This window comes from Hippopotamus amphibius, chromosome 1, assembly GCF_030028045.1.
Source record: "Hippopotamus amphibius kiboko isolate mHipAmp2 chromosome 1, mHipAmp2.hap2, whole genome shotgun sequence".
NCBI classification, from domain to species: domain Eukaryota; kingdom Metazoa; phylum Chordata; class Mammalia; order Artiodactyla; family Hippopotamidae; genus Hippopotamus; species Hippopotamus amphibius.
The window spans coordinates 35124068-35146095 of record NC_080186.1 but is presented as its reverse complement, the minus strand read 5'-3'; the positions used below and the strand labels follow the sequence as shown (position 1 = coordinate 35146095).

Genomic DNA, 22028 nt, shown 5'->3' with positions numbered 1-22028 from the left:
AATGTCCTCGGTCCCTCTGGCTCTGCCTGGAGGATGCCCACCCCCCGCGCTTCTGGTCCCGGCCCGCCGCCTTCGCAGGCGTGTATAGCTCCCTCTTCAGCTCTGGACTTCGTACCTGCCACCGGAAATTCCCTTGTTTATCAGGGCCGCCAGCTCGAGCGGCTGCCTGCTGAAGAGTGCCCTCTCTCTGGATCCCAGCGGCACTCACCCCCCGACCTCCCTCTCCCCCTTCCTCCTCCCCCCCCCCCCCCCGCCCCAGCACCGGGGGTGGGGGTGAGGCTTGCGCCAGAAGGTTCTCCGGAAAAGCTTGGGAAGAGGTAGAATTAGTCCTCCCTATTGGAGGCGCTGCCCTCGGCCCTCACCTGCGGCTTCCGCCCCGCCCGGCTGCAGCGTCCCCAGGTGAGTCAAGCTGCAGCTCTGGCCCGCCCACCTGGCCGGGTCCTGCCGGCTCTAACCGGAAGCTCCTCCGCGGACTGTGCACAGTTCCAGCAGGTGGGGAGAGAGGGGAAGACATTGGGGGGACCTGGGAGGGGGAACCCACAGATCCCCGAGGGCTCCTGGGAGCAGAAAGGGAGCTACAAATCAGGGTGGAGTGTGTTTGTCGGTGGAAGAAATATGACCAGAAGGGGTGGGGTGACAGCCTGGGGGGTGTGTGTGTGTGTGTGTGTGTGTGTGTGTGTGTCTGTCCTTGGGAAGAATTCACAGGGATAGGGCAGGAAGGAAAGGAGCAGGAGTAAAATCTTAGAAATGTCAGGTTGAATTCAGCTGATTTCAATTAAAAAAAATTTTTTTTTGAGGACCCAATGTGTGGGGCCCAGAGTAGGCACCCTACGACTGTTGTAGATGAATGGTTGAGTGAGTGATTTACTTCTCCTTTCTAATGACCCCCCCACCACCCTACCACTCATATTCACTCATCTCACAAACATGCACTGAGCAGCTGACCGACCAAGCTTGACCAGCGCCAGGGCACACGTTAATCGGCCCAGTCCCTGCCCAGGTGGCTGTGCATCCAGTAACTGGCCATTTCTGACTGGTGGCCGACTGGACAAGGCAGTGAAGGGGGTGATGAGGGGGCTCCTGGGGCAACCTCACAGGCAGGTATGGTCTGATTTGGCCTTCAGGGATGGGAGACTCAAAAAATTGAGGAGAGGGTGGCTGGGAAACAAGAGGGCAGGGCAGGATGTGTGTGTGTGTGTGTGTGTGTGTGTGTGTAGCACAGGGAGGGAACTGAGGGCCGTGTGCTGGATAGGGAGGCCTTGAAGGATGTGCTGAGGAATCTGCACACAGCCTTGGGGGCCTGGGGAGCTCGTGTCGGATTTTTAAGCAGGGGGGGTGATGGGGTCAGATTTGAGCTGTAGGCCCACCATCCTGAGGAATGGATGAGAGGTGAGGAGAGACCAGTTAGGAAGTTACTGCAAGAGGCTGGGTACAAGATGAAGGTGGCTTGGACTGGAGCAGTGGTGGCAGGGTGCAGAGGAGCCGCTTAGACTTTCTAGGGATACTGAGAGGGACAATGTGGAGTTGAGGAGGGAGGGCATCATTAAGGTATTGATATTAAAGAACATGGCGGAGCACTCCCCTAAACTAGGTGCTTCTTTCCTAGGTGCTTTCCTAGCTTGGACACACAGGTCCTCCTCTGATTCAGATACCTCCAGTCCCAGCTCTTCCTCCTCCAGGTAATTCTGTAACCCAGATGCTCTTCCTCTAGGTACTCCCCAGAATCAGGTGCTGCTCCCCCAGATACTCCTCTGGCCCAGATGCTCCTCCTCCAGGTACCCCGAGCCTATATGATCTTCCTCCAGATGCTCCCTGTATGCAGATGCTCTTCCTCCTCTAGATCCTTCCCAGCCCTAGTGATTCTCAACCAGGTCATTTCCCGATCCAGTTGATTTACAGTTGGCTACGCCCTAAATACAGCTCCCCGCCCCCTGGGGCAGAGGTGAATGGACAAGGAATGTGCCTGAAGGGCTGAGGGTAGTGGTTGGGGGTGGGGACGCAGGGCTCCTGACACTGGAGCAGAGGGGCCAGGGCTGCCCTGCCTGTGTCTGGGGCCTCCTGTCCTGGGTGGGGACCGGCACCGGTCTCTGTGCATGGTCTCCACTTTGCCCATTCGCTCCAAGCAATTGCTATTGTCTGACCTCTGGAAGCCAGAACTGCCTCTGCCCCACCTCCCATCCTCAGCTTACCAAGCAGGGGAGCAGCCTGGACTCTGGGCCCAGCATCAGAGACCTGGGTTCACGTCTTGGGACTTTGGCTGAGTTAATTCACCTTTCTGGGCCTCAGAGTCCTCACCTGTAGAGTGGGGGTAATGTTTATGCCCACATTACAAGGTTCTGTAAGCACATTTGCCTGGTGCCTGAATCATAAGTTGTGCTCAGTAAATTCCAGCACAGAGTTATTTTCCCAGCTACTTCCGGGATGTGCCTTACACTGTTCCCTTGCAAACAGCCCATTGCCATGGCTCGGCTTGTTTTTCTCCGATGGACAGCTGGTTATGATCAGTTGTCCAGTTTCCAGAGTTTGCACAGGGCCTTCACACGGCTGCGAGCAGGCCTGGAATGTGCGCGCCCTGGCCATCCCTGACACCCGAACGTGTGTGTATGTTCCAGGACTCTGTGCCCCAGGGCTGCCTGGCATCTGGGAGTCTCCTTAGAGCCAGGGCTCTTCTGGCAGAGGCTGAGGCTCAGCAGTGTCTTCTGGCCCCTCAATGAGTGAGGCAAACCGAAGTGAGTGACCGTGGGAGGGAGGCTGAAGAGGGGGTTGGGCTCCCCTTAGATGCTGAGGTGGGGGGGGGAGAACTTGCCCCCACTCCTCTCGGTTTCTCCAGGGAGCCATCCGTAACGCTGTCCCTTTCTCTGCAGCCATTGTGGGGCCCTCGGAGCTCCCCACAGCATCAGCTGTGTCCCCTGGACCGGGCAGTGGGGCCCGGGCATGGCCGGTGCTGGTGGGGGTTGTGCTGGGGGCTGTGGTCCTCTCTCTCCTCATCGCACTTGCTGCCAAATGCCACCTCTGCCGCAAATACCGTGCCAGCTACCAGCACCGCCCGCTGTCTGGGACAGGGAAAGGGGTCCGCCCCGCGGTGGGTGAGGATGAGGATGACGATGGCTTCATCGAGGACAATTACATTCAGCCTGGGGTTGGTGGGCTGGGGACAGAGGGAAGTAGGGACCACTTCTCCCTCTGAGCCCCCATCTTTGGACCCCCCCACCCCCAACCCTATACCTGACAGCTTAAGGATAGCAGATACTTCGTGGGAACCACAAGCCTCAGGGACTTGGTGGCTAGGGCTTAAGAGCTGACCAGGGATCCCTTCCTTGACACTAGCCACCAAAGTGACCATGACCCTCTTTTGCTCAGTAACCCTCGATGGCTTCCTGCTGTTCATGGGATAAAGCCTACCAAGGGCCTGGCTATGAAATCAGGCCTCTGTCAGCCTTTGGTTTCCTTTCTTGCCTTTGCCTACTTTACTCTCTACTTAACTAATTATTTCTTATTCCTTCCCTGCCTACCATGCTCTTTCTCCATGGACCTTTGCTCACACCCTTCCCTTGTCCCACTGCCCTTCTCTTCTCCCAAATCCTTTGTGACAGTGATGAAAATCCCCGGCCAGTAGACCCCATGTGGCCTGCCTATTCGCCAGCATTTCAGACGTGCCCAGATGATAACATCTTAGCAGTTGACAATGAGTGTGCCAAGTTTCTTACTGAGATTTTTTTTCCTATCAATAAAGTGGGTAATCTAAATAGTTATATTATGTTTTTCACATATATTAATAAATCTATTTTCATTTTAAATAAAAATAAAAAGATGCTCATTTTTTATTTTCCTGAACTGAAAATTGTGCATAAAAATGTCTCTTGTTGCACAAAGCTATGACACTGCTCAGACATCCCCTCCCGGAGACGCCTTCCCAGAGCCCCTTCCTCCCATAACACCCGTGAGTTTCCCTACCAGTCTCTTACCACTTTTAAGTTTAATCTTTAGTGCAGTTTGCACAGACCCCTTACCAGGCTAGACTGTGAATTCTCTGAGGCCACAGTCTGCACTTCGTTCTGCGTCCTCAGAGTTTCTCACACGGCAGATGCTAAATAAATATTTGTTGACTTTGTTGAATCACCTTGGGCTGAGGGGTGAGTAGTTGAAAGGTGAGGGCATGGAGTTGACCGTGGAAGACTTTATCAGGAATCTTGACGGAGAGGAGAAGGACACAGTCCTTTCTGGTGGGAGTTTGGGGCAAGGGAGGCAGTTTCAAGATGGCAGAGACTTGAGTTAAGCTACTTTGGTTGCAAGCAATGGAAAGGAGTTTTGGGGTGAACTAAAAGGACAGCTGGGACTTGCCTGATGGTGCAGTGGTTAAGAATCTGTCTGCCAATGCAGGGGACATGGGTTTGATCCCTGGTCCGGGAAGATCCCACATGCTGTGGAGCAACTAAGCCCGTGCGCCACAACTACTGAGCCTGTGCTCTAGAGCCCATGAGCCACAACTGTTGAGCCCATGTGCCCAGAGCCTGTGCTCCACAAGAGAAGTCACTGCAATGAGAAGCCCATGCACCACAATGAAGAGTAGCCCCGCTAGCTGCAACTAGAGAAAGCCCACACGAAGCAACAAAGACCCAACACAGCCAATAAATAAATAAATTTATATAAAAAATCAAGGCAAGAAATAAAATATGTTTATAAAAAAAGTTAAAAAAAAATAAAGGGACAGCTGGCTCAGGAGGGCAGGCAGCGGGTGGTCCCAGCCACCTGAGGTCAGGCGTGGGACCTCTAGTGCTCTGTCATTTATGGGCACACATGAGGCTCCACTTCATGCCGGGACTCCCAAACTCTTGATTCTGGGTTTCAAGTACTCAGGTGATGGAATCAGATTGGCCCAGCTTGAGTCAAGTATCTACTACTGGTCCAACCAATTCTGACCAGTGGAGGTAGGCTCCTGTAGTCCACTTGTGATTTGGGAAGCCCACCTATTTGTTTCAGGTCAGTCCCGGTCAGAAAAGGGGACGTCATTGGAAACCAGGCTGCCACTCACATGTGTCCACCGGATGCAGTGTTAGCCTTTGAGGAAAGAGCCAGCAGAGAAAGAGAGTGCTGACTAATATAGGGGGTGCTCAAGATAAAGGCAGGAGGTCAAGGAGGGACAGTGTAGGCTCCAGGGTGCCCACTCCAGTGAGGAAGCTGAAGAGGGGATGCTGTGCATGGGGATGGATTGGAGGGGAGAGACCCAGACATGACTAAGGTGTGATACAGGGAACAGAGAGATTCCAGAGATGTGACAGAGGCGGGGGTTGGAGGGTGGTTGACAGAACTTTTGGCTGCTGGGCATGGGAAATAGGGAGTTGATGAAGGCTCCCTGGTTTCCGACTGGCTGGCTGGGCACTTGAGGAACAGCAGGTTTTTGGGGGCGTGAGGATTCAATGCTGGACATGGGATTTCTAGGGGAGAGATGCCAGGGGTAGCTGGATTCACAGGGCAAAGTCCAGTCTGTAGATGTTGGCTTGGGAATCATTGGCAACGGGGTCCCTGAGCCCCCGGGAGTGAATCAGATCACCAGGGAGGGGGCGGGGTAGAGGAGGCACTGAGGACTGAGCAGGGAAACACTGACATCTAAGGGTTTGTCTGCAGAGGAGGACGTGGCAGGAGAGCTGGGGGAGAAACAGCCAGGGAGGAGGGGAGCCCAGCCCCAGCCGTCGTTCCTCGGCTCTGAGACGGCTGGCCCAGCGAGGCCCTGTGTGGGGCACAGCAGCGGAGGCTCCCCGGCCTGAGACCCCGGAGGATGCCGAGTCGTGGAGCGTGTCCTGGCCTCCGGAGGAGGAGCTGCTGGGGACCCAGCTGGGTCTGTCCCCCGCCTGCATGCGTTCCCGAGGCGCACCTGGAGGGGCTGCCCTGCCTGCAGGTCTGGGCCAGGACGCAGCTCGGCTGTCCCCGTTTCACACCTTCTCTGGGACGTGAGTCAGAACCTGTGAGGGATCCAGGAGGCGGTGAGGGCCCAAGCCTAGATGAGAAGTTGCTTTCCTGAGCCCGGCACCAAGGAGGGCTGGCAGGGAAGGCTTCCTCTCAGAACCTGCTGTGGGTGGCAGGAAATCTGGACCCTGAGAGCGGCCCTGCTGGTCTCTCCTGAGGAAAGGTTCCCACGGAGCTCTGCGTGCCTGGCCCCAGGCACCAAGAGGGAGCACCCCCTGTGTCCACAGGTTCAAAGACCTGGGATGCTGGAACTGCTGGGAGGCCTGGGACTCAGCCCTGGTCTGCCGTCCTCTGTCTTCGGACTCTGACCCCAGCCCACCTCTGCCCCCCAGCCCTGCACCCTGTCCTAACCCCTCAGAGCCGTCACTACTTTGTCTTCCCAGGGAGCCCCAACCCAGACCCGACTGCAGAGGACAGCCCAGCTTCCGGGCTGCCTCATCCTGCTGCCCCCAAAGTAAGGCCACATCCATTGCCCTTGTGTGGAGGCCAAGGACAGGAGTCACACGAGCCATGGACATGAAGTGGAAGAAGCCCAGAGCAGCAGCAAACTGGGTAGAGAGCCCAGGCGACCTGGATTCAAATCCCAGTTCTGCCATTTACCCACTGCGTGACCTTGGGCCAGTTACGTACCCCCTCAGTGCTCCAATTTCTTCTTAATAAAATGAGGATCATAATAGTACTTGCCTCACACAGCTCTAGAAGGATTAAATGAGTGCCGTGTAAAGTAGAACAGAGCAAGCATCTGCAAGTATTAGCCATATCCGCATGGGCACCCCCAGGGCAATTGCTCCCCGTGACAGGTGATCAGTCTTAATCCTGAAGGAGGAGCTTGCCATGCCTCCTTCTCCTCTTTCGCTCCAGGCTGGGATTTTTTTTTTAATTAATTAATTAATTAATTTTATTGGCTGTGTTGGGTCTTTTTTGCTGTGCACGGGCTTTCTTTTTAGTTGCGGTGAGTGGGGGCTACTCTTTGTTGTGGTGCGCGGGCTCCTCATTGCTGTGGCTTCTCTTGTTGCAGAGCACGGGCTCTAGGCGCGTGGGCTTCAGTAGCTGTAGCACATGGGCTCAATAGTTGTGGCTCATGGGCTCTAAAGCGCAGGCTCAGTAGTTGTGGCGCACGGGCTTAGTTGCTCCGCGGCATGTGGGATCTTCCTGGAGCAGGGATCGAACCCGTGTCCCCTGCATTGGCAGGCAGATTCTCAACCACTGTGCCACCTAGGAAGCCCCCGGGCTGGGATTTGACCTTCTCTGTTTCCCAGGACTCAGGTCAGGAGATCCAGTTCAGAAAAGCAAAGGACTTGAACCAGAAGTTCTGATGCTGTAGAATATAATGATAATGACAGGAACAACAACAACAGTAATAATAATACGGATGTGTTAGCACTTTCTTACAACACCCTGCTGGGCAGACACCCCATTTTATAGACTAAGAAGCTGAGGCTCAAACAAGTTAATTGCAACTTGCCTGCTTTGCTCAGCAATAACGCCTTTATCTCACCTCTAAGTCATGATCAAAACAGACCCAGAGAAGGAATCTTTTGGTAGTTGGACTTGTTCCTACCCTGCCTGGGCAGGCACCCCTCAGCCCCCTGTGAATGGGGGCCAGGAAGTTCCAGCTTTGGGAGAGCAGGCTGTGAGTGTAGAAGTGGTGTGTCCCATTCCTGGCTGCAGAGGGGCCCAGAATGGTCTGGTCTCTCCTATGCCCAGGGTAGTCTCACAGGTCCTGGGGAGCAGTCCAGAAGGCAGCCTGGTCAGTGTGCAAGAACTGAGCTTGTGTCAGTCCCCCGAGGCCCAGAGGAAGCTTCTCGAGGGGGACCTGAGGTCTCAGGTGGGGTGTGACTGGATATGATGGAAGGACCACCTGGACTGGAACGGATTTGGAAATGTCTGGAACACATTCTTCCAGGATCCAGGCATCTTGGTGACCCAGGAGGAACATGTGGCAAGTCTCTCTCCACCTCGCCTGCCGCCCAGGGGGAGCTTCTAGGAAGTCCAGCCCACTCTACACCGTCTCCATCAGCTCCTCTTGTCTTTTTCCCCAACACCAGTTTAGATTACAGGGCCTTTTATGTCCGCCTCTCTCTTGCCAACATCCTCAGCTTACCTGCCCCATCACGTCACTCTTGCACATTCCCGGTGACACTGCAACCTGAGGCCTGCACCCCGCCCCCCACGTGCTGCTGAGGACCCCCAACCCCCACCCCACATCGCCCAGGCCGTGCTTCTGTCGCTGCCCATGCTCCAGCTCCCTGCGGGCTCGCAAAGCCTCCAGCTATCTTGCTGTTTTCTTGCTCATTTTCCACCGCAGCTCCTTAAAATGGCCTCTGCCTCACAGAGAGAGTAGTTGTTGATGGGTTTCCTGCTACAAAACCCACACACTTACCTGTGTCCACGTTCTTCCTTCTCTCCTATGGAAATAACATTGTGAGCCCAATCCCTCCATCGCGGGCTTGGATCCACCCTCTCCACCTCCCTGCTCAGGGACTTTAAGGCTGGCCTCTTCTCTACCCTCTATCTTCAACTTCTCTTTCTATCCACATGGACTCACCACGTCTGTCCCATCCTAAAAAAGCTCCTCCAGGTAGTCACAGAGGCCTGTTGGTCCCACCTTCTGAGCATCCACTGAACCTGTCCCTTCTGACTCTGTCCCAGCAGCCACCCCCTTGGCCAAGCTGCATCATCTCGCATCTGGAGATGGCATCAACCCACCAACTGATTTCCCTGCCTCCATTTTTGCCCCTTCCAATTAATTCTAATTGTCCTAAAATACAATTCCAGCCAGGCCATTCCTCTGCTTACGATCCTTCACTGGATTCCTCTTGGCCTTAAGAAGCTCTGCTACCTGCTAGGGAGCCTCTGAAGCCTGGGAGGGGCCCAGGGGTACCCCAGCTGCATCCTTGCCTCTCGCCAGCTAATACTCCATGTTTCCACCACCCAGACCCTCCGTGGTTCCTCGAAGGACCCAATGCTCTTGTCTCTGGGCCCTTCTGCTATTCCTTCTTTCTGGGATTCTCTTCCCAATCTCTCTAGCTTGACCAGCTGCTTTTCATCTCTCAGGGCCCAGCTGAGAAGGCACTTCTGGGGCTGTTTAGTCATTTCTTTTTCTCCTAAGACCAATCCTGGCTTCTCACAGCAGCCAGTGAGTCCCCAATCCTATTCTGCTCAGTGTACTCCCCTAACTAAAACCTTTCCATGTTTCTCAGTGTTCTAAGGATGAAGTCCAAATTCCTCAGCTGGGTTGACAAGACCATTTGACAGACAGGAGTAAAGAAGGAGTGATTCACAGGAGCAGGTGGAGGCTTCCCGCCCCTAGTTTCATTTTCTCATGACGAGGGAGGCCAAGTTGTCTGCAGAGAGCAGTGTTGGGGGCTGCGAGGGGGTGATGCTGGGGTGTGAAGGGAGTGGAGAGAACTTGAGGGCTGTGTGGGAGCAGGAGCTGGTGAGGGCAACAGTGTAACTGGTGAGCTGAGTTTTAGGCCAGGTTGAAGTCGGTGATAGGGAATATGGTGACACCAGGCTGCCTGGCTGTGCAGACTTCTCTAGCAGCGGCTCGCTGTGAGAATTCATCCATGGAGGGGATTTTGCTGGGAGGGCGGGACCAAAGGTCAGTGGGCTAAGTTGTCGAGGACTCTGTCGAAGAGTGGGTGACATGATGGGTCACAGAATCTTAACCAGGTGGGAGACGAAGACAAAATGGGCTGCTTTAGAGAAAGAGAGAGATAGAGAGAGTGTGCAAGTGAGAGAGAGCAGAGGGGCCAGTGGATGTCTGGTTGCAATGGGGACCAAGATGGGGTTTAATGCACAGCTTTGAGCACACAAGCTGGAGGTGGGAGGTTGTAGAGTTGGCTTTAGAGAATCAGGAAGTATTAGCATTTCCGCCCACCTCTTCCCCCCCACCCCAAGCCTCCACGCAGTCTTACCATCTTCATCGTGTTATAGTTGGGTGTTTAGATGCTGACTTCTGCTGCCCTTTGGAATAGGTCCTCTGTGGGCACAAATCATGCTCCTCATCTGGCGTCCTTCCCAGGAGAGCCTGACAAGGGCCTGGCCTACAGCAGCTGCTCATCCAGACATTTTCCTGAGTAACTCTCCCTGCTCCCAATTTTCTGTTTCTGTTTTCCTTTAGTTTCTTAAAAGAAATATTGTGAAAGAGTCTAACTCTGTCTCAGGATTTATCCCTGTTTTACAGGATGGAGAAGCATTCCGTGGTCCTCTAATGGCCCAGGAGCTGGGTGATAGTGAGAGCACCTGAGAGGAAGAATGAGAGTTTCTGGGGCAGACAGTGTGGAGCCTCAGGAGGGAAAGATTCGGGGCCAACAGTGGACAGTGGCCTAATCTCCCTACCCTTCCCAGTTATAGGTGGGTCTCACCAAGCGGAGTCCTTCATCCACCCATCCACAACTTACTGTGTACCAGGCCTGTGCCGGGAACTAGGGACACACAGATGAGCAGGATACAGACCCTGCCAGCAGGAGCTCACCACCTGGTTAAGGAGACAGGCACACAGAGAGCACCGTAGGCTGGTGTCTACAATGGAGGGCTTGGGCATAGGAAAGGGGTAAGGGGGATAGGGTCAGGGAAGACTCCCCAAGAACATGCCCCCCCAGGTCCCAGGTTCTTGAAGGGTACCAAGGCAGGCGAAGAGAGCACATGAAGGCTGGTAGAAGGGAGAGAACGTGGTGGGGTCACGATGATGGTGCAGCGTGGCTGGCTCGTGGATGAGTTGAGGAGAGAGGGAGGCCATTCGTGTAGGGCAGTCTGCACATTAGCCTGCAAAAACAGGGCGGAGCCTTAACACCTGAGGTCTCTAACCTGGATGCTGGGTGGAGGGTGAGACGGGGACCTAGTTCAAGGTAGAGAGGAGAGGGGTCATGTTTGAATATGTGGAGTCTGAGGTGCATGGAATTCCCGGTGCATCTGGACTTGCCCTGTTCTCTCTGCTCACGTTGCTTCCTCCCAGGGCTGACAGCACCCTTTCCCCTCATCCATCAGCTCAGTGTTTTCTCCAGGAAACTGCCTTGATCTTAGCAGCTGAAAGTAATTTTCTCCTGTCAGAGCCTCTGTGGCTCCACGCTTAACACCTCTTAGGTAACAGGTCTGCCTGGCTTCCCATCCTCTCTTGGTGTCCTCCTTGGGGCTTCCTATAATCTTCACCTTGTGAAGCAGCAAGTGATGAAACAGTAACTGGTGCTCCTGGGCGTTCCTCCAGTGGACCTCTGTCCTTGTCATGCAGGAAGTGTCCCTGCACCCAGAAAGGCGAGCCCTTCCAGGGCTGACCCCAAGCAGGAAGGGACTCATGCCCAAGTGGGCGTCCAACTCCCCTCCCATGCCTGGGAACCGAGAGGCAGGCCAGCTGGTGCCGCGACTACACAGACCAGGATGTTCTGGTTTCAGAGGTGGGGTTGGGAGCTGCAGCCTCCGGAGAAACCAGGCGATAAAACCCCAATACTTCAGCCTTCATCTGGAACCAGCACACGAGCAAATGAGGACTCATCATCCTCCCTGCCCACACCACCCTCTCCCTGGACCAGAGACACCCTACCTTCCTGAGGCTAAGCATCCCCTCACCCCATCTCCCCTCAGGCTTCCTGGTACCTATGAGGAGAAACCACAGGCCCGGCTGAGGCCACCTTCAAGGCACCTTATGTCAGCCTGAGATAGGCACGGAGCGTTCCCTTTGGGTGGGGCGGCTGTGGGGGGAGGGGAGGGAAGGTGTCTAGGTGAGATGGTAAGTTAATGACAACATCATTAACAGCAGCCACCACTTTTATTGCACATCTGCTATGTGCCCGGTCCTTCTATACACGAAGTTATTTGATCCTAATAATCGATGACCAAGACGCTCAAGAACTGGGGCTCAGAGAGGTTAAGCCACTTGCCCAAGGCCCCCAGCTGGTGAGTGGCAGAGGTGGGACTGCACCCTCGGCCTGTCATTCCGGAGAATGTGTTCTGTCCACTCTGCTCCCACTCAGTCTCCTTGATAAAGGGGGATCACTGGTGCAGTCCCTGGGCCTCTCCTGGGGAAAGCCCTGCCAGGTGTTGCAGGGCAGAGTTGCCTTTGAGGGGCGTTAGGAATCGGGGCCAAGGATCTTCAGGGATCCCAGACCCTTCTCTGCCTAGAGGCGCCGGACACAGACAGGCAGACGGACGGTTCCGTGCGCTCCAAGGAGAAGCAGGTCTCTCCTTGTGACGTGGGTGTGTGGGTGCACGTCGGCTCCTCGCCACACGTCACACAGTCCCTCAGAGGGCTGGGCAGTCCTGGGCACAGACGGGCAGTCACGGTCCCCTTGGCGTGCGCGTGCACGCACACTCCGTCGCGCCAGGGCACGCTTCTGTGGAGGCTGAGGCGGGTGGCGGGAAGGAGGGCTCGGGCTCGCTCAGATGAGGCTGGCGATGCTCGACGTAGTCTCGTGCCGCCGGCCAGCGGACAACTGTCCCGAGATGCTGAAGACGCTGCTGTCGCCGCTGCGGCCGCTGCGGGTGGCGGGGGCGGCCGCACGGGTCTGGGGACAGTGTCCGCTCACGGCCACCTGATACAGCAGCAGGCCCAGCAGCAAGAGGGCACCCGAGGCAGCCAGGGTGATGCCCACGCACAGCATGGCGGCCAGCGGCCGGGCAGGGGCGGGGGCGGCGGCCCGCCCTGCCAGCGTCAAGCCGGTGACCAGCAGCACCAGGCCGCTGAGCAGCACCACCAGCGCGTCGGCCCCGCCGCCGCTGCGCAGCAGGGCCACGTGGTGGGGCTGGCGGATGCAGTTCATGTCCTGCACGGCCGAGCTCATCAGCTGCTTAACCAGGACCAGCAGGGCCAGCAGGCAGAGCGCCGTGCCCACGGCCAGGCGCCACTCGCCCGAGCGGCTGCTGGTGGAGGACAGCAGGACCACCCCGCCCGCCCCACAGCCCGCCACGAGGCCCACGGCCACGGCGAAGCAGAGCGCCGAGCGCCGCGGCTGCTGGGACCACCACAGCTCCACCTGCTCCGCCAGCACATCCGGGGGCAGCCCCCGGCCCGGCGGGGCCCGAGCCTCTCCTTCAGACATGGCGGATCTAGCACGAGGAAGGGCGGAGGGCAGCGTCAGGGGGCAGAGGTACAGATCATGGCCTGGGGCCCCCACCACCCGTGTGGCAGCTAGAGGCCCAGAGTCCTGTTCCTTGCACGGTCCAGGGGACGGTCACCGTCATCTGCAGGGGGAGAATCACACTTGCTCTTTCCCCAGCCCACCTGCCCCTCTTGGTCTCTCCTCGGAGACTTGGGGATGGTTCCTGGGAATCCTCCCATATGCCCTGTAGCCCAGCGCCTACTCAGGAAAACCTCCTCCCTCGCACTGCCCCCTCGGGAATGCCTCTCCAGGGACCCCAGGAATTCTCCCTCCACCCACAGCACCCCCACCCCTCCAGGGAAGCCCCCGGCCCAGCCCCTGACCTCTCTGGCTCTGGCTGTCCGGGTTGCCTGTCCCATCCCGGCTGGCCGAGGGAGCTGGTGCCACGGTGGATGACGCGACTGGATGAAGACCCAGAGATAAAGCCTCATTCAGGATCGCCTCACATGGCCTCAGCTGTCACCGCTGGCTCCTGGGGGGAGGGTTGTGGGGAGGGAGGGGGCTTATGACTTAACCCTTCTGAAAGCAGCAGCCCGACCCTGAATCTTCTCTCTTGGGGTTGCGACTCCTCTGCGCGTCAGGATCTGACCCCTAACCTCCCATCCAATCTCACGGCCACGGCTGCTGGTTCCCAAATCCCTCTCTCGCTCTCAAACCCAGATCTCCCTCCCAAGCTCCAAACCCATAAGCCAATTGTCACCTTGATGTCCCATAGGCACCTCTGATGCAACAGGTCCCAACCCAAGCTCATCATCTTGCCGCAAACCTGCTCCTCTTCTTGTGTTCCTCCCTTGTGCATGCCACCTTTAAGTATTTCTCCATCCCACCACTGCCCTCACTCCCCTGCTCCTGCGCTTCAGCCTCCCTCCCCTCAGCTTCCTCACTGGTTTCCCTGCTTCCCCAACTCTTCTCCTCTCACCCCACCCCCCATGCCATCCTCCTCCATGATTTCTCTAAAGTGGTGTACAAAGGGAAGGAGGGCTTTGGACTGGACCCCCAGCTGCAGTCCCTGCGGCCATGGGTACACAGGTGAGGGGCCATGCAGGGGTTCCTCACTGAACACGTCCTCCAGAGGCCCGTCAGCACGACTCCCACTTGGCAAAATACAGCAGGCTGGCCCCTGCCCTCAAGGAACCCCCGTTTGCCCACAGGAGCAGGTGTGTTCCTGTGATGAGTGCTGGCTGTGGGTTAGTCAGAGGGACGTGGGGGAGGTCAGAGAAGCCCCGGTGAGTTCACCTCTCGGAGGCTCAGACTCCTTATCTGAAAAGTGAGGACGATAGTCTTTATCTTGAAGGGTGGGGGCAATAAAATCTCCAAGTCAGGATTCCAGTGGGAATTCCAGGGCCCTCATAGATGCCCAGAGCATGCTTTCTGAATGAAAGAACACAACATTCTCTCCTCCAATTCAGGACGGGACTCCCACTTTACACAGAGGACTCTGGTCCTGGATCATTCGGGAATATGACTTCACGACTGTATGTGGCTTACACCCCTGATGAGGTATCCGTCCTCCACAATCCCTCAGCAGCGGCTGCCTGGCACACAAGGTAGGAGGGGCAGCTACAGGTGCCCCCAAGGGAGGTGGAGGAGGGGCCGAGAGAGGCACCCTGGAATCAGTCCCAGCATTCCCTGGGGCTGTGACTTCACTGGTCTGCAAGTGCTTGCACAGGTGTAGTGCGACTGAGGGGCCAGGCTGGGGGTGGGGTGGAGGTTCTCAGGGGAAGAGCCGGGGGAAAGGTGGGGTGGTGGGGGTAAGGGGGACCGTGGGGCACTCACAAAAGCCTGGAGGTGCTGGATCCGATCCGAGAAGGCAGGGCGGGCAGGTGGGGTGCTCCAGCTCCGTTTCCGGGGAGGTGCTCCACCTGCCTAAACTGCACCTAGGTGAGCTGCGGTGGGGGGAGGGGAGGAGGATCTACAGGTGTTTCCAAGGCAGGGCCTGAGCCGATTGGCTGACGTGGCACTGCTCCTTCTGCAGGGCTGAGGCATTCCTGGGAAGGGAGGGGCTTCTGTCTGCTGCTGTTAGGGCTCGAACACAATTCCCAGACCTGGGCAGCAGGAGGAATGTTGTCCATCTGCCCCAAAGCCTGGGCCCGAAACCTATCCCCAAGCTCCAACCCAATTTAGCTTTAGTTCCAGTCTTAAACAGAACCCCAACCCCAGGTGCAGTTTCAAACCCTAACTAGAACTCCTAGCTCCCACACTGAATCTTAAATCCCAAACCTAACCCCCAGCCCCATTTCCAAATCCAATTCCAGTCCCAGCCCCAGATCCCAACCCCAAATCTGGCTTGAAACCTCAGCTCCAGATTCTGGAATTAGGTCTTAGACTGAGACCTCATTCTTGGCCCCAACCTTGACCCCTGTTCCTGAATCCAACCCCCAAATCCCAACTGCAAACTCAAATCCTGCCTCAGCCCCAAATTCCAACACCAGCTGGCCCCCGAAACCCAGCCCCAGTACCTCCATTCCTTGGTGCTTTCCCCTGGGCTGGAGCCCCACAAGCCCCTTGTCCATTCTCCTTCAAAGCCTCCAGGGCCTGACCAAGGTAGGTTTGCCCCATGTCTTGTCTTGGTCCCACTGGGGAGGCAGGATTTGAGTGCACAGGGTGGAAGGGGTAAAGCCTTTTCAGGTGGGAAACAGGAGCTCCCTTGCTTAAAACACTCGCAGAATAAACACTTAGGGATAAATGCCGTACTCCTTCACAGGGCTTACAAAGCCCCTGCCATCCACAGCAGGCCAGTCATTTGCCCCTGGCCCCTGCCCTCCAGCTAGAATGCCTGTCTTTCAGCTGTGTGTGCTCTGCAAGGCTCTGCCCTTCCGCTTGGTTTTTGAACTCTGAGTTCTCTCTCCCTGGGATGTTTACCAAGCCTCCCCAGCCTCTGTCTGGCCAACTCGAATTCTTAAACTGAGATGTCACCTCTTTCAGGAAGCCCTCCTTGACCTCCAGGCTGGTTCAGGTGCCTCTTTGGGGGCAGCCACGGCCCCCATGCTTCCCCCACAACTGCTTTTACTGCATGTGCTGTGATTGCCCTTATTAACTTACCTGTCTTCCCCCATTAGATGGGTGATTCCCAGTGGCTACAGGTTTAGTGCCTGTTTTGCTAACCACTGTGATCTCAGCAGTTAGTACTGTGCCTGGCACGAGGGAAGTAATCAGTAAATATTTGTTGAATGAATGAATGTGTGGATTTCCAGATGTGGGGGTTTTACACAGGGAGCTTGTGAGATGAAGCTGGAAAGACAAGTTTGGCTCAGGTGGCACAGGGCCTTGAATGCCTTGGTGAGGCATTTGGACTCATCTGAGATACTGATGGAGGGTTCTGAAGAATAACAAGGACATGGTCAGGGCTCTGCTTCTAACAGGGGACTCTGGCACCACACACTCCATGATGGGCGAGGGGGCTGGTTGGAGGTGGCTGTGGGCTGGACTGAAGCCCTTGTAGTGCCTCCTGCTCGCTCTCATTTTGGTGTGTATGAAACAGACAAGAAAAGCAAAATCAAAGTTACCTTTCCATTATCAGCTCACAAAATAGTTATGCTGGACCTGTCCTTGCTTCTCTTTGCTCTGCTCTGTGGAGATGATTGGGGATGTGGTCGTAACTCTAGAGCAGCACCGTCCAATAGAAATAAAACACGAGCCACACATGTAATTGAAAATTGTCTAGTAACCACGTGAAAAAAGTAAAGAGAAACAGGTGAAATTAATACATTAAAATTTTAATTTAAGCCCCAAATATTTTCATTTTAATACACAAGTGATTGAGCTATGTTAGTCTTTTATTTCATCTTGAAAATTCGCTGTGTATTTTATACTTACAGTGCATCTCAGCTCAGACCAGCCACATGTCTAAAGCTCACCACATGTGACTTGCAGATGGTTCTTCCTTACTCGATGGTTCTTCCCTCAAGAAAAGGTTAGGGCCGGCTGGATCTTGGGGACAAACATGCGGGTTTGCCACTTCGCCAAGCATGATAAAGGGGTTCCCTGCCCTGGGGTGAGTGGGGAGCAGAGGCCTGGCAGGGCTCAGTAGCTGTGCATTCCTCTTGCCCGTCTGACATTTATTTTCCTCCTGGTTGCAAGGAGGGGCCAGTCCCAGCCAGACCCATGGTCCAGCTGTCCCAGACAGAACCGGGCAGGGGAAGTCATGAGATTTCCACCCACCCCCCCCCCCCCGACCCCCAGCTTCCCCTGGGGGTTTGAAGGGAATTTTGGGGGTGGAGGGAACAAAGCCTAAAAGCTTCCTCAGTTTAAACATTGATTGGGTGAGACTTTGTTCTCATTCCGGTCTTACTGAATAACTTGGAGTTAAAGTAGACAGGCAGGCTCTTCGAAGGGCTGTTGAACTCTGTCCCCAAAGCAGAGGATGTTGGGGCAGCTCAGATGGGCGGTACTGAAGGCAGGGGGAGGAGGCGGCAGTGGGCGGAGAGCGCAAGGTGTAGCTTCTGACTGATCCCTTAGACCGGGGGAGGCCCTGGAGAAGGGAGAGGCCCTGCAGCCCAGCCTCCCTGCTTAGGCCAGGTTCCCCCCTCAGACTATTCTCCACCCAGTAGCTAGAGTGATCCTGTTTTTTTTTTTTTTTTTTTTTTTAATTATTTCTTTCTTTATTGGCTGTATTGGGTCTGTTGCTGCGTACAGGCTTTCTCTAGTTTTGGCAAGTAGGGGCTTCTCTTGTTGCAGAGCACAGGCTCTAGGCATGTGGGCTTCAGTAGTTGCAGTGAATGGGCTCAGTAGTTGTGGCTCACAGGCTGTAGAGCATAGGCTCAGTAGTTGTGGCACAGAAGCTTAGTTGCTCTGCAGCATGTGGGATCTTCCTGGATCAGGGCTCGAACCCAAGTCCCCTGCATTGGCAGGCAGATTCTTAACCATTTCGCCACCAGGAAAGTCCCTAGAGTGATCCTGTTATAAAGTAGAGCAGGTAACAACCAGAGAAACAGCCAGAGCCCTCCCACAATCTCTAAGGCCTTCTCTGACTTCATCCCCTGTTCCCTCTGCCTGAAATGCTTTCCTCCCACGTGGCTCCCTTCCTCACCTTTCTTCAGGAAGGTGCTCAGATGTTACATCTCAGTGAGACTTTCCCAGCTACCCTGTCTAAAATCACAGCCTTCCCCACACTTCCTATCTCCCTGCTCTTAGTTCCTTGATTTCCTTTATTCTCTCATGTTTCTGCTTAGCACTTGTTGCTGTCTAATATGCTATATATTCTTCCTATCTGTCTGGAATATTGTCTGTCTACCCCACTAGAATATAAGCTTCAGGAAGGGAGGGATGTGTGCATCCTCGCTCCTAGGTCAGGCCTGGCATAAATAGGTGTTCAAGGAATGCTTGTGAACGAAAGCTTGAACAGTAGAGAGAATATTGGTTTTGGAGCTAGATGGACCTTGGAGGTCCCAGTCCCAGCTCTAGCTCTGCAACTTAGAAAAATGGCTTAAGCTCCGTGTGCCCCAGTCTCTTCATTTGTAAAATGGGGACAATAGTACTTAGTCTGAATAGTTGGGGGAGGGGTGTAAATAATATAATTTATCCAGCAAACATTTACTGTTTCCCTTTTCTGGACCAGGGGTTGTGCAGGTGAGCAGGAGAGGTCCTGTTGCTGCCACCCTGAAGGGCAGTTGGCGGATAACGGGCTTAAAGCACAGGTGCAGCAGCAGGTCTTCAAAGGCTCCCGGCCCCCGGCCCCCAGCCCGTGTTCCATGACTGACAGTCGCCCCAGATAGACATCTTTTGGAGTATCTGCCCTGCTCACAATGACCAACGTCACTACAGGGATGAACTCCAGTAACCAGGATTCTATTCTGTGACCCACCCCTATGGGTACAGTTGATTAGAGAGAGGTGAGCTCCAGACTCAAGCTAGGCCCAAAACATTCTCCTTTGGCAATTTAAAGTCAGACTAGAGATGCCATGTCAGCCTTGGGGCATCTCCTCACGGGATGCTAAGGGTCCCTCTGCCAGCTGTACTGGCAATGGGAAGCTGGTTTACAGAGAGGCAAGAATAAGAGAGGGAGAGGAGGTTCCAGCCCAGACCCAGGTTTTAGTTCAAGTCCTTCTCGCGGCCTGGTTGTATCTCAGCCCTGAGATTCTGTGACACACCCCCAGGGCCGGATAATAAAGTCTCCCTTTTTGCTTAAACTGGCTAGAGTTAGTTTCTGTTGTTTATAAACAAAAACGTGCACCCATAGGTCCTCTGTTCAGAACTAGAATCTCATGGTCCCAATTTTAGTATGTTTAATACGGTAGGGCACACAGTAGGTGCTTAGTAATACCAGCCTCCATTTGCTGCCCCTGCCAAATCCCCCCATGTGACACATGCTAGATGAGCAATAAGTACACATCCCTGTACATGACGGGTCATCACAGGTGGTCAGGAACGCTCGCCTTTCCTGCTGCCTGGCACACAGCACGTTTACTTCCCTGTGGATCTGCTCCTCAGCCTCGCTCAGCTCGGGGAAGTCTGACGGCATCTCAGACACGTCCAAAGCACAGCAGGCCCCAGAACCTCTGAGGTCTAGGGGAGCTGACCCCAACAGAGCTCATGGAGAATGAGCCCCAGGACCCTTGGTCCTGACATGCCTTCTCTCTCACCTCTCACTCCAAATCCAGAACAATGATTGCTGGGGGTCTGAGCTGGACATGCAGATATTTCCAGGCCTACCAGGCCCCCTCTGGCACTTGCTGGGAACGGCTGGTTGGTAATGGCTGGTCACGCTTTGTAAGAAACAGTGGAGAGTCTGTGCCTCCACTCTCTGAATCTGAGTGGGTTCTAAGACTGCTTTGACCAATAGAACATGGAAGAAGTTATAATATTGCCAGTTTCCAGGCCCAGGACGAAAGAGAATGGCAATTTAAACTTCCTAGGTGTTGAAACCCAGCCTCCATTCTCTGAGAACAGCTACGCATTCCAGTGAAGAGGTCCTCGAGTTTCTCAGCTGAGCTTGGAGCTGACAGCCAACGCAAGCTTGCTAACCCTGTGAGCGAGCTACCTTCCAGCCTCAGCCACCCTCCCTAGCTGGTGCCACATGGAGCAGAGATAAAGTGTCAGGGGAAGTCCTTCTTGAACTTCTGACCCATAAATGATAAGCAAAGTCAAATTGCTGCTTTAAGCTGCAAAGTTTTGGTGTAGTTTTAAATACAGCAATAAATAACCAAAACAATCGATGATCCAGAATTTTCTAAATAAGAAGGAATTTCATTCTTGCAAAGAAAGGGACTATGGAAAGCAGGGGAAAAAAAAAATCAGACTAGAAAACTATTCTAGGCTGAAGATCATTCACTACTCTCAAAACACCTGAAAATATTTTACAGTACATGCTATGAAATATTGATATATATTAATAATTGATAAAAACGATGATTGTAAATATTTAATATAATGCAACTTTTATAACATTGGGAGTAATAATTTTAGAATATTTAATCCTACATTATAAGAGAAGAATACAAATAATTTGTCTCATTCCTGTAAACCTTAAAAATTAAAGAAAACATGAACAAATAGTAAACTGAAGCAATAAGCCACGACTATTTGCATTGCTTAAGATGAATTTTAATTAAATGGCAGAATAACAAACATTACCTTTGGGGAAATGTGGGAGGTTAAATTAAGCAAATCCTCATATTTTCCTACAGAAAAACCTTTTAGAAAACAGGTTTTTATTGCCAAAAAGAAATGTATTACTTGAATGGGCAATACGTGTAAGGTCAGCTATTTCTTAATCACATTGGTCCTTTAATTTTAAGAATAAAAACAGGGATTATGAGAAGCCCAAGCTTTCCCCTTGTTCTTTTTTTTTTTAATGTAACATTATTTCTTTTTTCTTCCTCCCCCCCCCCCCCTTTATTTCCCCCTTGTTCTGAAGCCACATTTAGTTTCTTTGACACCACTATCCTTAATGGCAATCTTCCCCTCTCTGACTCTGGTGGGGACACCCAGTTTCTTCCATTTTTCTCAAATATGTTTTTCTAGCACCTCCATGCTGCCAAAATATTTTTATGCCTCTAGGGTTGCATTCCCACTAATTGTCATATGTATGTTTGTGTCTTCTCATTATATGTCTTATCACAAGACCAGGTTCAATGGATATAGAAGTTCCTGTTAATGCTGCAGTGTCTCTTGCTCCATCCACACATTGTCTGAGACTCTAATGAAACCTAATGTTAATTTGTAAAACAAACAAACAGAAGAAGCAGTAGGGAGCAGTAGACACTGATGTCAGAACTCCTGCAGTGGCAGGGTCTTCAGTGCTGAGAGAACAGGATGGCATTGGAGGCTCAGCTTGGCAGCTCACACGGTCTGGCCACCACCGATGCTAAGACTCTAGAAGAAGTGGAGGAGAGCCAAAGGATGTCTGGGGCCCAGAAAGAGGACAGCCCCCAAAAGGCATAGCTGTCACACCAGCATTGAACGAATCACCAGAGCTCAACAATGGACTTTAGCCAGAAGAACAAGAGCAGAGTCTATATGCCAATGCCTAGTCACTTGGGTGACCAGCAGGAGGAGGTTACCGCCTCATTCCATCAACTGGTCAACTGGCTCAAGGGAGCCTGTGAAGGAGGAGGTGGCACCAATGGGGTAAGAACCTCCCCGCAGAGTCAGGATAGGCATAGTGGAGGGAGGTCTCATATGCAGCAGCCTCCCAGCAATGCCGCCCAACCAATGCCACCCAACAGGCTGGCATCGGGACATGGAAGACAGAACATGGAGACATTGGAAGCAACTTAAATGTTCATCGACGGATGAATAGATAAAGATGTGGTGTGTGTGTGTGTGTGTGTGTATATATATATATATATAAAATGGAATACTACTCAACCATAAAAAAGAACAAAATAATGCCATTTGCAGCAACACGGATGAAATTAGAGATTATCATACTAAGTGAAGTAAGTTAGAAAAAGAAAGACAAATATTATATCACTTATATGTAGAATCTAAAATATGACACAAATGAACTTACAAAATAGAAACAGA

General features: G+C 53.6%; 2 protein-coding genes and 1 long non-coding RNA gene across 8 annotated transcripts; 2 read left to right on the top strand and 1 right to left on the bottom strand.

Annotated features, from left to right (window-relative positions):
• Nucleotides 1-319: 319 nt before the first annotated feature.
• C1H1orf210 (chromosome 1 C1orf210 homolog) lies at nt 320-3819 on the top strand. Of its 3 annotated transcripts, none has more exons than XM_057744936.1 (4): nt 320-399; nt 1607-1679; nt 2613-2729; nt 2865-3819. In XM_057744936.1, the coding sequence occupies exons 3-4, from the start codon at nt 2711-2713 to the stop codon at nt 3185-3187; spliced, it is 342 nt and encodes a 113-aa protein (XP_057600919.1). In that variant the 5' UTR covers nt 320-399; nt 1607-1679; nt 2613-2710; the 3' UTR covers nt 3188-3819. The 3 variants fall into 3 exon arrangements, with proteins under 3 accessions (XP_057600919.1, XP_057600916.1, XP_057600929.1); XM_057744933.1 differs by lacking the exon at nt 320-399 and adding an exon at nt 410-492; XM_057744946.1 differs by lacking the exons at nt 320-399; nt 1607-1679 and adding an exon at nt 1720-1775.
• Nucleotides 3820-11715: 7896 nt separating this feature from the next.
• Nucleotides 11716-13882, bottom strand: TMEM125 (transmembrane protein 125). Of its 4 annotated transcripts, none has more exons than XM_057709221.1 (3): nt 13762-13882; nt 13385-13533; nt 11716-13143 (listed from the first exon to the last, which is right to left on the bottom strand). In XM_057709221.1, the coding sequence occupies exon 3, from the start codon at nt 12999-13001 to the stop codon at nt 12342-12344; it is 660 nt and encodes a 219-aa protein (XP_057565204.1). In that variant the 5' UTR covers nt 13002-13143; nt 13385-13533; nt 13762-13882; the 3' UTR covers nt 11716-12341. The 4 variants fall into 4 exon arrangements, with proteins under 4 accessions (XP_057565204.1, XP_057565212.1, XP_057565220.1 ...); XM_057709229.1 differs by lacking the exon at nt 13762-13882 and adding an exon at nt 13577-13746 and having other exon boundaries at nt 13385-13462; XM_057709237.1 differs by lacking the exon at nt 13762-13882 and adding an exon at nt 13577-13746 and having other exon boundaries at nt 11716-13008; nt 13385-13462.
• A 46-nt stretch (nt 13883-13928) lies between these two features.
• Nucleotides 13929-22028, top strand: LOC130836746 (uncharacterized). The gene is made up of 3 exons (XR_009049219.1): nt 13929-14090; nt 14471-14608; nt 21129-22028. It is a non-coding gene; the product is annotated as an uncharacterized LOC130836746 (long non-coding RNA).